The sequence below is a fragment of the Battus philenor genome, unplaced genomic scaffold, assembly GCF_028537555.1.
Source record: "Battus philenor isolate CCGP_79_NKW_IND1 unplaced genomic scaffold, ilBatPhil1.0.hap1 SCAF_15, whole genome shotgun sequence".
NCBI classification, from domain to species: domain Eukaryota; kingdom Metazoa; phylum Arthropoda; class Insecta; order Lepidoptera; family Papilionidae; genus Battus; species Battus philenor.
In genome coordinates this window covers 2,025,000-2,039,615 of record NW_027181677.1, presented here as the reverse complement: position 1 = coordinate 2,039,615, position 14,616 = coordinate 2,025,000, and the positions used below count along the sequence as shown (strand labels likewise).

General features: G+C 33.2%; 1 protein-coding gene and 1 non-coding gene across 2 annotated transcripts in view; one reads left to right on the top strand and one right to left on the bottom strand.

Annotated features, from left to right (window-relative positions):
- The first annotated feature begins 6,983 nt into the window (after positions 1-6,983).
- Positions 6,984-7,054, top strand: TRNAG-CCC (transfer RNA glycine (anticodon CCC)). The gene has a single exon. It is a non-coding gene; the product is annotated as a tRNA-Gly (tRNA).
- A 4,270-nt stretch (positions 7,055-11,324) lies between these two features.
- LOC137918976 (sialin) overlaps positions 11,325-14,616 on the bottom strand; it is a 104,819-nt gene continuing 101,527 nt past the window's right edge. Inside the window, exons 10-12 of the mRNA XM_068761933.1 lie at positions 13,597-13,737; positions 12,466-12,551; positions 11,325-11,957 (exon numbers count right to left, since the gene is read on the bottom strand). Of these exons, the coding sequence (XP_068618034.1) occupies positions 11,784-11,957; positions 12,466-12,551; positions 13,597-13,737 (401 nt within the window). The 3' untranslated portion in view covers positions 11,325-11,783. The remainder of the gene's footprint in view (positions 11,958-12,465; positions 12,552-13,596; positions 13,738-14,616) is intronic.

Below are 14,616 nucleotides of genomic sequence, written 5' to 3'. Positions count from 1 at the left end.
AAAACCTATAGTATTAATTATTTAGAGTGTATATTTTTAATTGTGTTTATTATTTATATATTTATCACAGAGAGTTTATATTTTGAAAGTAACGATACATATATTATTTACGGACGATTCAAGATTTGGAGAAAGTTTTTTTATTTAAATATCACTGTTTGCTTTTTTATATATAATCTTATATCTCTTTGTTGCCAGAAGTCGTTTGTGTAGGTGGTTATTCAGAGAAGAACAAAATCTCCAAGTAGTTTATTAATTTGAGGACCTTTTTTTTGGCGATACGTTGATAAAGGAAGCTTTATTCGTAAAGTTTTATGATACTTTGATAGAAGTAATTATTACTCTCCCTCATACAATAAAACGAAATACAAGGAAAGAATGAATGTCGCCAACGTCATAAAAAATTAAAAATAAAAACATCTTTATTCAAATCGTATTCGTATGACGTCACACTAAAAATGACAACATTGTATCACTAGTGAATGATGAATAATGTTGCCATGTAAACAAAGCAATCACTTCATTATACAAATAATTTATTTACGTAAATTATATTTAAAAAAATGTTACCAGTTGTAAATACAGAGACGACTTCTTGCAACAGATAAGTTAAATCACAAAGAATTATAATAAAAATTGAAAAACACTCATCTTAACTCGCTTCCGAAACACCCTTATAATGTATATAATTTAAATATTTTAGCAAAAGTTGTATATTTATAACAAGAATGTATATTTTTCTCGTTATCGGCTCTGTATTGTATTATTATGATGTCGCTATACTGTAGAACGTTTAGATATTGTGTATGTGGTTACATATGATATAATTCAATTGCAACATATCGATTCTTAATCAGCGATGGATTGGTAAATAGAAGTGAAGTGGTTGAAGTGGCATTGAGATGACCATATGGTATATAGAACAGTTGCCCACTAGGGCTTTAAGGTTATAGAGTGGACACCAATGGGAAGCGCGATGCATTTGTTCACCTCATGGGTCTATCCATCTTTTCTACGAGATCGTATCGGTGATGAAGAGATCTGTAGCCCAATACATTCACGAGTTAAATAGGGTGGGAATGGTGATGGGTAAGACATAGCCAGCAGAACAGAAGAACGCTGGAGCTTTGTGGTTCTGGATTGGAAATCACAGAATGGCAAGCCGAGCGTAAGACGTCCAAGAGGTTGTTAAAGTAGTCAAAAGACCCTGGATGCTGGTGATTCTATGGGGGAGGCCTATGTCCAGCTGTGGACGTCTAACAGCTGAAATGATGGCGATCCGGGGTTCAGCTCGGGCACAATTGCAATGTAAAACCTCGAGTGTCAGACTTAACTGAGATGTCTTCGACAGGAGGCACTCCTGTTTGTTACTTATGATCGTGACGACCCCATATTCCGGAGGAATATAAAATATAATGGACCCAAACGAGGTTGAGCATTTAACTTTAGTGCAAAAAAGCCTTTGAAAGCCTACAGCGCTCCACCAACCCAAACGCGGTTAAGCTGTAAATGCTTCTCACATATACAACAGACAAGGTTGTGTTGCACACATCTAAATCAAATTCAAGACTTTTGAATCGCTAATTATTTTTAACATAAAAGGGGGTCAGTGTAGTCAGTCCATAAGCTGCCACTAGCTTGGAATGCTGATCTGCTGAGAAAAGACGACCCCAAACCCAGCAGTTGCTCTTTTAAAATTATATTTAACATCTAATAAATCAACAAAACGAGTTCCACACATTGTGATCAATTAAAATTTTGGATTTAAAACTAAGAAAAAAAAACTCTTGGATATCCTATGTGATTTTATTATGTATGCGTACACATTCAGAATACGACGGTTGGTAAACAAGACGTGCGTTGACGAAGCAATCCGCATGCACAATGTCAAATCAGTCCACAGTTTAGCGACATCACGATCGTTTAGAGTCCGTACCAATGACATTTTTCTTTCCGTACTCACGACAAGGCTCGTATCTCTGAGCTGCAAGGTGCGTGTTCAATTCAACTAAATGTTCAATTGCTTTCTTCCAATTTAAATTTAGGTAAGATGATATATTTATTAATTTAAGGCATATTGTATATATTTATTTCATATTATAATATTAAGGTTTCATTACTTCTTTAGGTGATTAGTACTTTATTTTATTTGGTCCCTAAAATATTTTTTTAAATGTTGAACTCAAGTTTATAAATGTACAGATATCAAAAATTGTTATATTTACGTATTTGTCAAAGTTATTGTATTATTTGTCTGTGAGCTTTCTTAAAAGGAACAATGTACCATGATTACAAGCATATTGTACACAGTATTTACCACAGACAACAATAGTACATGACGTTTAAATTTTTAAAAACCTGTGTAACGATCGACATAGGTAAATAATTTGTTAATAATAACAATATGTAGGAAAAGGCAACAAAAATACATAGCTTATACATCGAAAACATCATAATGTCATCTTTAAAAAAAGAAGATTCTGAAGTGTAAACCATGGAGGTATACGTAGCTCAGAACGTCCATCGGTGGACAGAGAACGTTAAAGTCGTCGGAAGACGCTGGATGCACGAGCTTCCAAATGACGCCTATGTCCAGCTGTGGGCATCTTGTTTTAAATAATAATGTTGAATAAAACTGAATATAACAGCCAATATATATACTAAAGTATAAATGAATCTGATATTTTATATAGCATATAAAAAACTAGCATATCTCAGTGTGAACCAATATCGCTGTACCACGCCTTAGGAAAACGCTGCGGTTTGGGTGCGTACAAAGAACGGAGTAATGGAACAAAGTAGCTGATACTCTCCCTCTCCCCACTGCATACCTAAGGCGCGGTACATCAGTATCGGTAGCAACTATAATTTGATATCTAAAGAAGTAATGAAACTATATCGAAAATCTGATGTCCCGGCGGATGCTTTTGGAAGCTGGATTTTCTCGCTGTCACATTCCTTATCCCCATCACCAATGTGCGCCACCACGTCAAACGCTTTGAAGCAAATCGGAGACATCGGATCGTCAACTTTAGTTATAAATATATTTCAATCAGTCTTAGACACTTATGTTCAACTTATATCATTACGTCAATTATGTGATACTGTATCGGTGCGTTGCAGCCTCCCCGTTCGTTGGTGATTGTTGTGTATTTCTAGTGAAATCGACCAAAAAAAAAAAAACTTAACGTTGTTTTAGTGTATAATTAAATTATTGTTCGAAAATTTTGGTAGGGTAGTCGGCGAGCAGAGAGCAAAGCCTCCTTGACACAGATTGTGTCGGCGATGTGTTTTGAGGGTATTACGAAATTTGTTTTGAGCTGTTGAGTTCTCTGACTTCTTTGGCGATTTTTTTAAATGGCTTACTTTCACACAAAAATTTGGTTCTGTGGGTAGTCAGAAAATTTGTACTTTTTTTTGATAGGGTTCGACTCGAGCCGTCATAATTCATCAAAGGTAGAAATGTAACACAGGCCAATTTGAGAGAAACTCGGATCAAATTATGCTCCACTATATGACCATCCTTCTGTCTTAGATTACGGTTTAGTTCCATACGAGTTATGGTTTGAAAATAGCCCACAAAAAACTCCGGAAGTTTTGTTATTGTGATCAAAAACGCCCTTATTACGGTATTCAGAGCAATTACTTCTCAAACTTTATTATAATTTTAAAAAATCGTTTTGCTATTGTATGACATTTTTCTTGTTTGTGCATTTTCCGCTCTGCAACGACAGTCACAACTTTGTGCATTAAAAAGTCAATAAATTAGGAACGTATAAATCTTGTTGGTAAAAAATTGGCAATTGTATCAAAATTATGTTTAAATCGGTATGAAACGCGAGTGTAAAAAGTTATTAATACGTGTCCAAGAGAGCTCCAATATGATTCATGTTAGAACTGTAACTACCCACATGAACTAATAATGAACGTTTCTACTATTTTGTTACCTGTGCATGAAACTGTGGTTGATTAAGATATTTAGTCTCAAAATCGAATCACTTGAGTTATAGTTTGTGTGAAACTAAGTTATTGTATAAAATATAGCATTAATGAATCTAGTCAAAGTCAACACCGCCATGGAGCCTGTGAATCTCAACAAAAAAAAATGTATAAATCGCTAGTGTTTCTTTTTGGCGTGATATTCAAATGTGTTGTTTATATTCATTACGATAAATGCTATTTCGCTAAATAAACACGAATAGTACGCTGTGATATGTGACGCGATTGTGGCGCCGCGCGGCGATGGCTCGAAACGTATCTCACTTCCACAGTCCCGTTCGACAGAGTTGAATCGAAAATAGACCCAAGGTGAATAAATTTAAGATACATTTTGGTAAAAAAAACAGTATATTTTTATATATAGACGTTTCGAGCCGACGTCGTGTAGGGCGGTTACTTTGCCTTGTACCGGTGGCGGAAGCGGAGGCTTCGTAGAGACAGCTAGGCTGTGCTGAACTGTAATGTTTCTTCAATAAAACATCATAAGTTACATAAGTCGGTCTTTTATTTAACCTTTGTCTCAAAATAAAGTTTACATTTTGTTATTTTATTTTTAAGGTTGAAGAAAGAAGGAAATATAGGCTACTATTTAACTCTTAAATGCATAACTTTTATTTATACTTTTAAAATAAATATTCATCTTGCAGATAAGTACACTAAAATGCAGGGCAAAAAAAATAAACTTTAAAAAATCTTATGTTGCATATATACAACACTATGGATTTACTCTTTCATTTTACGTTTAAGTGGTAAGTTGCAGTTTTACATCATTATGCATTTAAGGGTTAAATTTTCACTTTAAGAAAGCAGTACACTCTTAAATTATAAATGGTATACAGATAACATAACATTTATAATAACAGAGAAGAATTATACTAAAAAATACATAATAATTATTCAGCTTCATCATTGTTTATTCAGGCCTCTCCCATAGATTTTCAATAGGACCGGCTGATAGCATCCAGTATCTTTTTACTAGAGCAATGTCTTCTGTCCACCTTGTCAGCGGACATCCGACAAGCGGCCCATTTTACCTTATGAATCGGAAGGCTTACTGCTTATTATTACTTATATAGGTTACTGTGTGAATAGACATTTGTTAAATTATCCATTAAGAATTATTTAGTGATAATGTTTATGGCAGAGCAGTATATATCCCTGAAAAGCTCAATTTAGAAATTAGAACCAGATTGAACACCTCCATAATAGCATCCTTCAACTTGAGATACGAAGGTTCCAGACAATTGTCTCAGATGAATATCATGCTTTCACAATATTCTTATGCTAGAAGAGCAGTAAAAATCGTTCACACTGGAGAACAAACGCAACTACTCCAATTTTCATACGGTAAGTTTAGGGGAACAAAAATAAGTAAGAAAAGGACCAATATTTAGCCACTTCCGCACATGCAGTGGTAGTCGTGCAATGAAATGCACCGCCCGCCAGCCCGCTGATAAATGTGTATGCGGCAAACAATGCGAATCACACAACCGCCACCGCCAAATTACTCAACACGTGTTTCACCCCTCCACGGGGCATCTTCAGGAGTTATGTTACACCGATTAGTGCCAAACACAGAGGCAATGAATGAATTCCCTGCAGTCATAATCACCACTATTTTAATCTGCATTTCAACCGAAAGATGTCCACTGTTGGACTTGGCTTCCTCGATTGATTTCCAATGTGGTCGGATGCGCTGATATGTATAAATTTCCAAAGATCGCCAATATGACCTGTCTTGCACTGTCACCTAGCCAATCCGCTGGGCAATGGCGGTTACTTTTGTTTGTCTAATGATCTCCTCATTTCTGACTCTGTCTCAAAGAGAAATCCCGAGCACAAACCTCTTCATGGCTTGTTGAGGAACTGTTAGCTTGCAATTGGGCCTCCGAATGACAGACTACATTCTCTCGCTCGTGTTGAAGCTTTATATAAATGGTTAACTATTGCATAAAATTAAAAAGTGTGAAAATCAATAATAGATGTAATGTAACGGTCCGGAACAAAGTTCCTCTAATCATAGCGACCGTAGAGGTTTTTATTAAGTTTTGGTCTTCAAACCTTTTGTGTAACCTTCACAACTCGGTAACTTAAATAAAGTATGGGTAACGCTTGTGGAATTTTCTTCTTTTTTTTAGGGCCACTCGTTTCTCCTACCATGGTTAAAGGCAATGCAAAACAATATTTTTGGTAAATAAGTTTTTCATATTTTACATTTATTTCTTCTTTTATATCTTATGTTTGGTGACATGATCACACAATACAAGATTATCTGATGTGTGATTCTTTAGAATAACTGGTCATAGGTGTAAAAATTTTAAAAGGGTCAATGTAGCTTTAACAAAATAGGTCATTGGTCAGCAAAAAGCTTAAAGTTTTTACACCCATTTCTTCTCCACCCTGTATAAAGTGATTGCTTGGAAATATGTTACATTAATTTTATTTTTACACTACAGTCGACATGAATAGACAATCAATAATATCTGAATTATGAAAACTCATTTTTTTCTATATTATCACTAAGTTATTCATTATTTCAATAAACATAAATTTTTATGTATAAGGTATCGTCGTTGTTGTTTCAGCCCATTCACGTTCTCTACAAGGCATACGCAATATAGCCTATATCTATAGTATATTCCCCATATACCATAATCGCCACGCTTGGCAGACGGGACGGCGATAACGATGTGGTATTATGGTACGCAGTGGAAGCTGCATTCTCTGGTAGTTTGTTTTTAAGCAGTCACATTCATATATAATTATTGCACAATGTGTGATTTATATATATGTATGTATCCCAGAAATCAAACCTGTGACATACTATAGCAAATCTTATTCCTCTATCGCTGCTCGATAACGTATGTAAATAAATTGTTTAATTCTTTTTTTTTACATTTAAAGTGTAGTTTTAAGTAAAACATTTTTAACAATATTGTTGACCTAATTACAGTAACTTGGATAAGTTACGTTCAAGTTAATAAGCACTGCTGGTGTAGTGGTATCATGCAAGATTCCCATTCTTGCGACCCGGGTTCGATTCCCGGGCAGTGCACACTTATTTTATCGAAAATTTTGTCCTTATTTTATACATTACTACATATTTTTTATTTATTTGGCAAAAATACGTTCAATATCATTTTTCTCTAGAAGGCAGTAAAAATTTTAGATCAGTTTAAATCTAAATTTCTGTATAAAAATAAAACAATTTTTTTTTGAAAACTTTATTTATAAAAAAAATGGTTCACAAAGTACATTCACGGAGAAAATTTTAACAAATTTTATTAACTTACATGCTAAGTGCGTTAATAGGATTATATGAAATACATATGGCCGTGTACACACATTCGAAGTAAATGTCGCTTGAAAATCTTAACACTGGTTTATGAACGCTACAGAAAATATACGAGATTGAATGTATAATGTATACATATATTACAATATATAATGGGCAATATACGAAGAAATAACATGAACATGCCTCTGGTGTAGTGGAATAAAATAAAAAAAAATAAAGAGTACAGAGGCTTGTTATGCGAAGTGTTTATTGTAAAGAATCACATAGTGTACAAGTGTAGTGTGGTTGATGCGATATTCCTACTTATCATTAACCCATTTGCATCATAAGCGTATATACTTATTATTGCTTAACTTTTTTGGTCACTATCATCAGAGCGTATATATACGCGTTTGCGATCGGTATTGAAACCAAATATCTAAGTAATAATAATATTATATTATTACATTTAATTGTTTTTTTAATTATTTCGATATTTAAAAATAAAGATGGCTGTCACAGAGTGCATTTAAACGCTTATCCGTCGTATGATTTCAAAGTGCAAGTACCGAATATCGCATCACCTACTTCTTTATTAAATATTACAGTTTATTATATATATTACAATCAAATATATGATAGTATACATAATGTATTTTATCTTCTTTACATATATAGTTCAGCGTTGATTTTAAAGTCACAAGTACACTGAAATCTAATTTCACATCTCGCCTTTTTCACGCATAATTTGATTAATATATGTCTTAAGTATACAGGTTTTAATTTTAAGCAATATTATAATAATAAGCATAAAAATATGACATGAAGGGAAAATAAATACACAAAGCTAAAAGAGAAACTATCAAATAACATTAAATTGTCCTAAATATATTCAATACTTATATTGAAAACAGAAAAATATCGAATTGATCCTATAAAACGAGATTTAATTAACAAACATACAGTACAGGCGATTAATATTGCACGTCGACCTTTGGAAAGAGACAATCGGATAATTTCAGCGTTATCTCTATCGCACACTACCTATGTGCGACAGACAGACAAAGGTCGATATGCAATATTTATCGCCGGGTATTGTAATAGTTTGAAATTGGAAAACTGAATCAAATAGAGAATTTGTTAAAGATGACGATATTTGTTAAAAAAAAAGGTTTTTTGTATTTATTAAAATATACTACAAGTTTCTTCAATATATAAGGTATACATACACTGTTTAGTTTCATTTGACAGACAATTGGTAAGACTTGCCAAAAACATTGGTAGAATATTTTTCTTCGCATTGGTAGAAATTCGTTCGTGACTATAATAAACTACCGTTACTTAGGAACATCTGGTAGAAATTTTTATAGCGAACAATTCGATGTTGGCTTATTATTGAGAGCACTAATAATGCTTGGAACACAAAATATAACCGCCTTTTGAACATACTATATATTTCGAATATTCATAATAGGTTAATACGATATTCGAGATGTTTCCGCGAGTTTATTTAAGTGTCCCAAGGGATATACGGGCCATAGACAAACCTCTTTATCACAGCTGTCAAAATGCACAGATCAATGCATTGTCCCTTGTAATAAAGCTAAGTGTGAACATGGCTTAATCTTAATAACTAACGTCTTACAGTAAAAAATACGAGACTTGTCTATGGTCAAGTGTCGGATCCTTGAAATGTGTACTAGAGAGGTACATATACAACTTGTACATTAAAAATTCTTCGAACTAAGAAAATCAGTTACATAGTTAAAAATACATTACGTTTGTTGATCTCCTTTTAAAAAAATATATAGAAAATGCTATTAATACAATGGTTTGTAGGTTTTTAACAATCAATCTGTAAAGATATGTTTACTATAATCTTTATTTGTGCAGAGGTCGGAAGGTAGATAAGGATATCAAAGTACCATATAGGCTGGAGCATCTATATCTTGTAAATGAATGAATGTAATGTAAATAAATTAATACCGCCAGTATATATTAGTACACGATTCAAGGATCCCGCCCACTACGCAGTCAGATACATTGGCTGCGAATTGTCCTAAACAAGCGACACGAAAAAATAAATAATAGATACCTACCGAGGAATACTTAGTGTTAAACCGAGAGATCGAAGTGTCTGCCTAGTGGACTTTTGTCCCGGGATGACTTTGAAAAAAAACCTTCTGCCTATATTACCATTATTAATGACCAGATTAAATAATTTTATTACATTTCAATAAGTAAAGGGATACCAGGGTGTCCCATAAATCAACGCCAAAGTGTCGTAATTTTGCGCGCAGACGTTGATTTATGGGACACTTATGAATAGATTAGAATTCCTTATATATTCAGTTAGAATATTATGTATACTGTTGTTATAATATACATGGCGGGCCAGAAAGACCTGATGATTAAAAATTTTAAATAACTTTCTTTTCACAACTACATAGTTTTGAAGCATATCTCCCTCCACTAGACCGCAAAGCAATAATTTGCGGTCTATGTTCTAGGTGTGCACGTTTAAATGACACAAAAATAAATTTCCATGTGTGGCCTGTGTTAGAAGTAATTTTTTTGTCTAAGCTTTGTACGATTTTTTAAAAATCTTAATGGCCCACTCTGTATATTAGTATATATATGATATTTGATTTTTTTTATCAAATCTGTGCAGAACAAATGGTACAGATAGTTTGAAGTTTAAGTCTGATCCGGTACAGTCAAAGGCGACAAAAGCCTCGATCTCTCGACGACTTATAAAATAAAATCGTTTCAACAAATGAGTCGGGTTCCTTGCGACGGTGACGTGAGGATAATATATTTATAAATCGACATTCCATTTAGAAAAATCATTATCAAAACTTTCATATAATTTCAATTATTTTGTTGGGTACAAATTTAAATTTTAAAAACTGATTTTAAACTAAAATTTAACAATTCGATTTAAAATATCAATTGTATATTTATAAAGAATTGAAAATTAATTATGAAAGAAAATTTCTCATAACTTTATAATAAACATACAAGACAGGATTTTATGAAATATAAAACGGCGGAGATCGCGTAATTGTTTTTTTATTGACATTTTCAAGATTCCCTGGCATGTTTAACTATTGAATTTTACGTTTAGACGATCACATCTATCACATAGAAAGTGTTCAACTTTTAAATTTTTGGGTTGCGGCTTGGTTAAGGCACGAATTGGTAGTTTTCCAAAAAAATAGAGCATTGATTGATTTTTCTTTGAGTCGATGTCAAAAAAGTTGTTCCATCTAACTTTACTATTTTGATTTCTACTCACAGGCATAAGGAACCGAATAAAACTTTTTTATTTCATTTAGTAAACGTCTTAAAAATATCTGCCTATTAGGTGAAGTAAATACAACATTTTAATTGTTCAATGTCGAAAGTTGATAAATTTTTATAGGAGGGTCCATTTGAGCTATTTACTAAGCCATAAAACATAAAGGTGGTCTGTTACCAGTAACAGCGGTTTGTTACCAGTAACAGTTTCATCTCCTCACTTCATCGTCGCAAGCTACGCTCAAAAATAGCCGCTTGCGAGTCGTTTCCATTACACGAACCGGTCCATTACTTTACGTCACGTACAGCCATTTTTTTTTTATTTATTTTTTTATATTTTTATTATCAACTCTTAAATCTAGTTTATTTACTTTATCGTCCTCAAAGGACATTTAGTTTCGTTCTGTATATTTATCAAATACTACAAGGTATCAGTACATGTTACGATGTAACAAAATATTTATAAATGTCAAATATTGTTCGTGCATTTTGAAATTCAAAATACGTAAAACAATAATTTCGGATTTTATATATCAAATAACTCGAGCAGTCTTTTATGGGATGCACTAATTCAAGACAGTTAAATATATACAGATAGTCTAATGACAATATATGCAAATACTATACGAATTGATGACGTAAAAATATATCTATTACAAATTTAATTTTTAACCATATTATACTTTTTAATGTACATATTTTTTAATTTAGTAATAAAATATCAATAAAAGTATATATATATTCCCTGTGCTATAATATTCGATTATTGAATTTCCTTTTTTAACGCAATATTTTTTTAATTTGTATAAAGGCGTCATAATTTTTTAAATAAATTACGAAAATAAAAAAAATGAGTTATAAATTTCTACCTATTTCATTTTTACATGCGTATGTAATAAACACATTTTGACGTCGTCTTACGAAAATATACACTTAGTTAACCTTATAAATATACTGGTACAGTCGAGTGAAAAAGTTTTGTATAGTTTGGTTTAAAAAAATATTGTACTAAAAATTTAAAATTTCGATAAAAAATTTTACAATACTAATGTATTTAATTTCATAACTGTCAATGTTTCTTGTATAAGAAACATGTGTGCATAAACTTCGTAGGAAAATTTTACTGAGAATTTTTAGGTACACCCACCGGTTTCAAAATCGCGCCTATTCTTTATTAAATTCTATCTTCTCTGCTATCTTCTCTTTCTCACGCCTTCTCTTCGTTCAGCGGCTGTACTTCGCGCTTTTCGTCAGCCGCTGGTGACTTGGGAGAGTTCCAAGGCTGCAACTCCCCGGATCCTAGGGTCACGAAGCATAGCGCTCCCAACACGTACGTGCCAGCAAGGATGTAGAAGACAATTTGCCATTGTTCGTACGTGTTCTGTAAAAGAGAATTTTAATAAGTTACCATTCCTAAAATGCCTTCGCTACCAAGTAGTGTCACGAGGGAAGAGAAAGTTCCAATAAAATGTGACGATCATTTAAGGTATTCCAACGCCAATTACAGACTGTTTTTTATTACACATAAATATTAATTTATTTCCTAATTTTTAATATATTTTCTATGATTTTTGTCTTATTTTTATATTAATGTTCGTATAATTTTGTGATGGGAGGAGGCTAGCTTTCGTGATGAAATATTTTTCTGGGTATTGTTGAAAATGTAACATAGTATGACAACAAGGGGAGGACCTGTTTTGGAAATTGGAAATTCAGTTGACAATAGACAGATTCCTCTAAGATTAATATTTGTATGTAATGTTGCTGTAACAACGTTTCGACGTAATTAATAAATGAACTGAAAAGTCACAATCAAGGATATAGAGTTATTTCGTGGAAGCATTTCTCACATAAATAATTTTTGTAATTTATCTGGTAGGGATACTTACATGAACTTTTGTGAGTTCTCCCACCATGTACGTGGAGAGCCAACCTCCGAAAGAGGACAGTGTGTTGGCCATGCCGAAAATAGTACCTGGAATAATAAAGTTTATCATTACGTAGGTTTATTAGTGTTATTTAAATAATACATTACAAGTATATATTTTTAATTTCCTTCACAAATGAACCAGCGCGGTAACCAACATATGCATATTATCTAACACGTACTTATATGATAAAAATCATGATTTTCGTAATACTACTAATTCGTCTACTGATAAATATAGCGAGTTCCTCAGAAATTTCCAATTAAACCAATTTTTTAATATGGTCCCCGTTTTTGAGGAGCTATCGTTCCCTCTGCCATATGTGCGGCAGAGAGGAAGTTACATATTCGGGTGAATAATTCTTTCAGTTAATATTTTAATTTCTCATTATACCTCTATTCCTCACAAATTCTTTCGTCCTTCACAATATCTATTTTCCCATCGCTTACATACCATTTATCTTTCACCGTCTTACTTTTATCATCTTCGCTTTTAGATCACAATTTTAATCACAGGTAAATTTAACACAGGATAAAGAAAAAAATTTTTTATCTAAATTCGGATTAGTATATGTTATAATTAATTATTGTTTATTATGTGTCCATGTGCAGACTGTACTGTCAAAGTCATTGGCCCGTCGCATTCAAGTAGAAAAACATATTAATGTAATATCAAACATGTTGCCGATTGATGTGCCATGTTTTTACCCTTTTAAACCTTTACAGCTATAAACAATCATCCTGTATATGTTAATATGACAAGTAAGAAAAGGACCAATATTTAGCCACTTCCGCACTTGCAGTCTTAGTCGTTCAGGAGTTATGTTACACCGATTAGTGCCAAACACAGAGTTGCAGAGTTGCTCCTGAAGATGCCCCGTGGAGGGGTGAAACACGTGTTGAGTAATTTGGCGGTGGCGGTTGTGTGATTCGCATTGTTCGCCGCATTTATCAGCGGGCTGCCGGGCGGTGCACTTTGTTGCACGACTACCACTGCATGTGCGGAAGTGGCTAAATATTGGTCCTTTTCTTACTTAGGATGGACTTCCGCGAGGTAACGTCTGATTCCATTAAATGTTTATATGACACTTACCGCTGAAATTTGGTGCAATGTCGAGTCCGTTGCCGAGGTAGCCGGCGGTGACGGCGCCGTTGATGGTCAGCGCGAGCGTGAATATGGCGATTGACCACACCCGGTCGTGACCGAAGTACGCCTGCACCACCATCATGATTCCTGGACAAACAAATACTTCCTTAATCGTGCGGTAACAACAAAAACGCAAGAAGTATATATAACGGTAGGTACTTTCGTTCATGACTGTACAGCTTAGTTGTAGATTTCTACCATCTATATATAATAGCGACTTAAAGTACTATGCATATATAAGTTTGTATAGAGTTACGGAAGTTTTATTTATTTATTTGTCATACCCAGCCCTTATTTAGCTTTAGGTAAAATATCTTAAAAAATACAGATATTAATACTAAATAAAAAAAATAATTGATCAAAATTACATAATACTCGAAAAATGTAGTCGGAGCCATTTATATTATAAGAAGTTAATGACACACGTTGTCCTTAACGAATTATGAAACTTGATAAATTAAACAGTTATAATTAGATCCTTGCAATTTAATTTGTTATTTGTAAGCCGGAAATTGTAATTTTTCCATTAGACTCTTCTACAAAGTATAAGGAAACATAACAATATAACTCAATGATTATCGTATATAATAAAAAAATTACACAAAAGAGATGTTTTATGTATGTATTAATATTTTTAACATCTACAGCACAAGATCATAAAACGCTTAGAGTCATTTTATGCGAAAATTTGACATTTCAATTTGAAATTGGAACGTTCTACAAGAGGCATAAAAATACTTTTTTTGTTTCATTTAATTTATTCGAGTCGTCTTCATTTCTACCCATAAACGCCTACTGCAAGGTAAAGGCTTTCCTCAAAGATATGTATGGATTGACTGAAGTTCATTGTGTATTATGGTACACAGAAGATGCTGCTGCCTTTGCAAAAATTATTTATGAGCAGTGGCAAACTTGTATAATTAAAGCATACAGTGTGAATTATATTAGATTATATATCCGGAATCG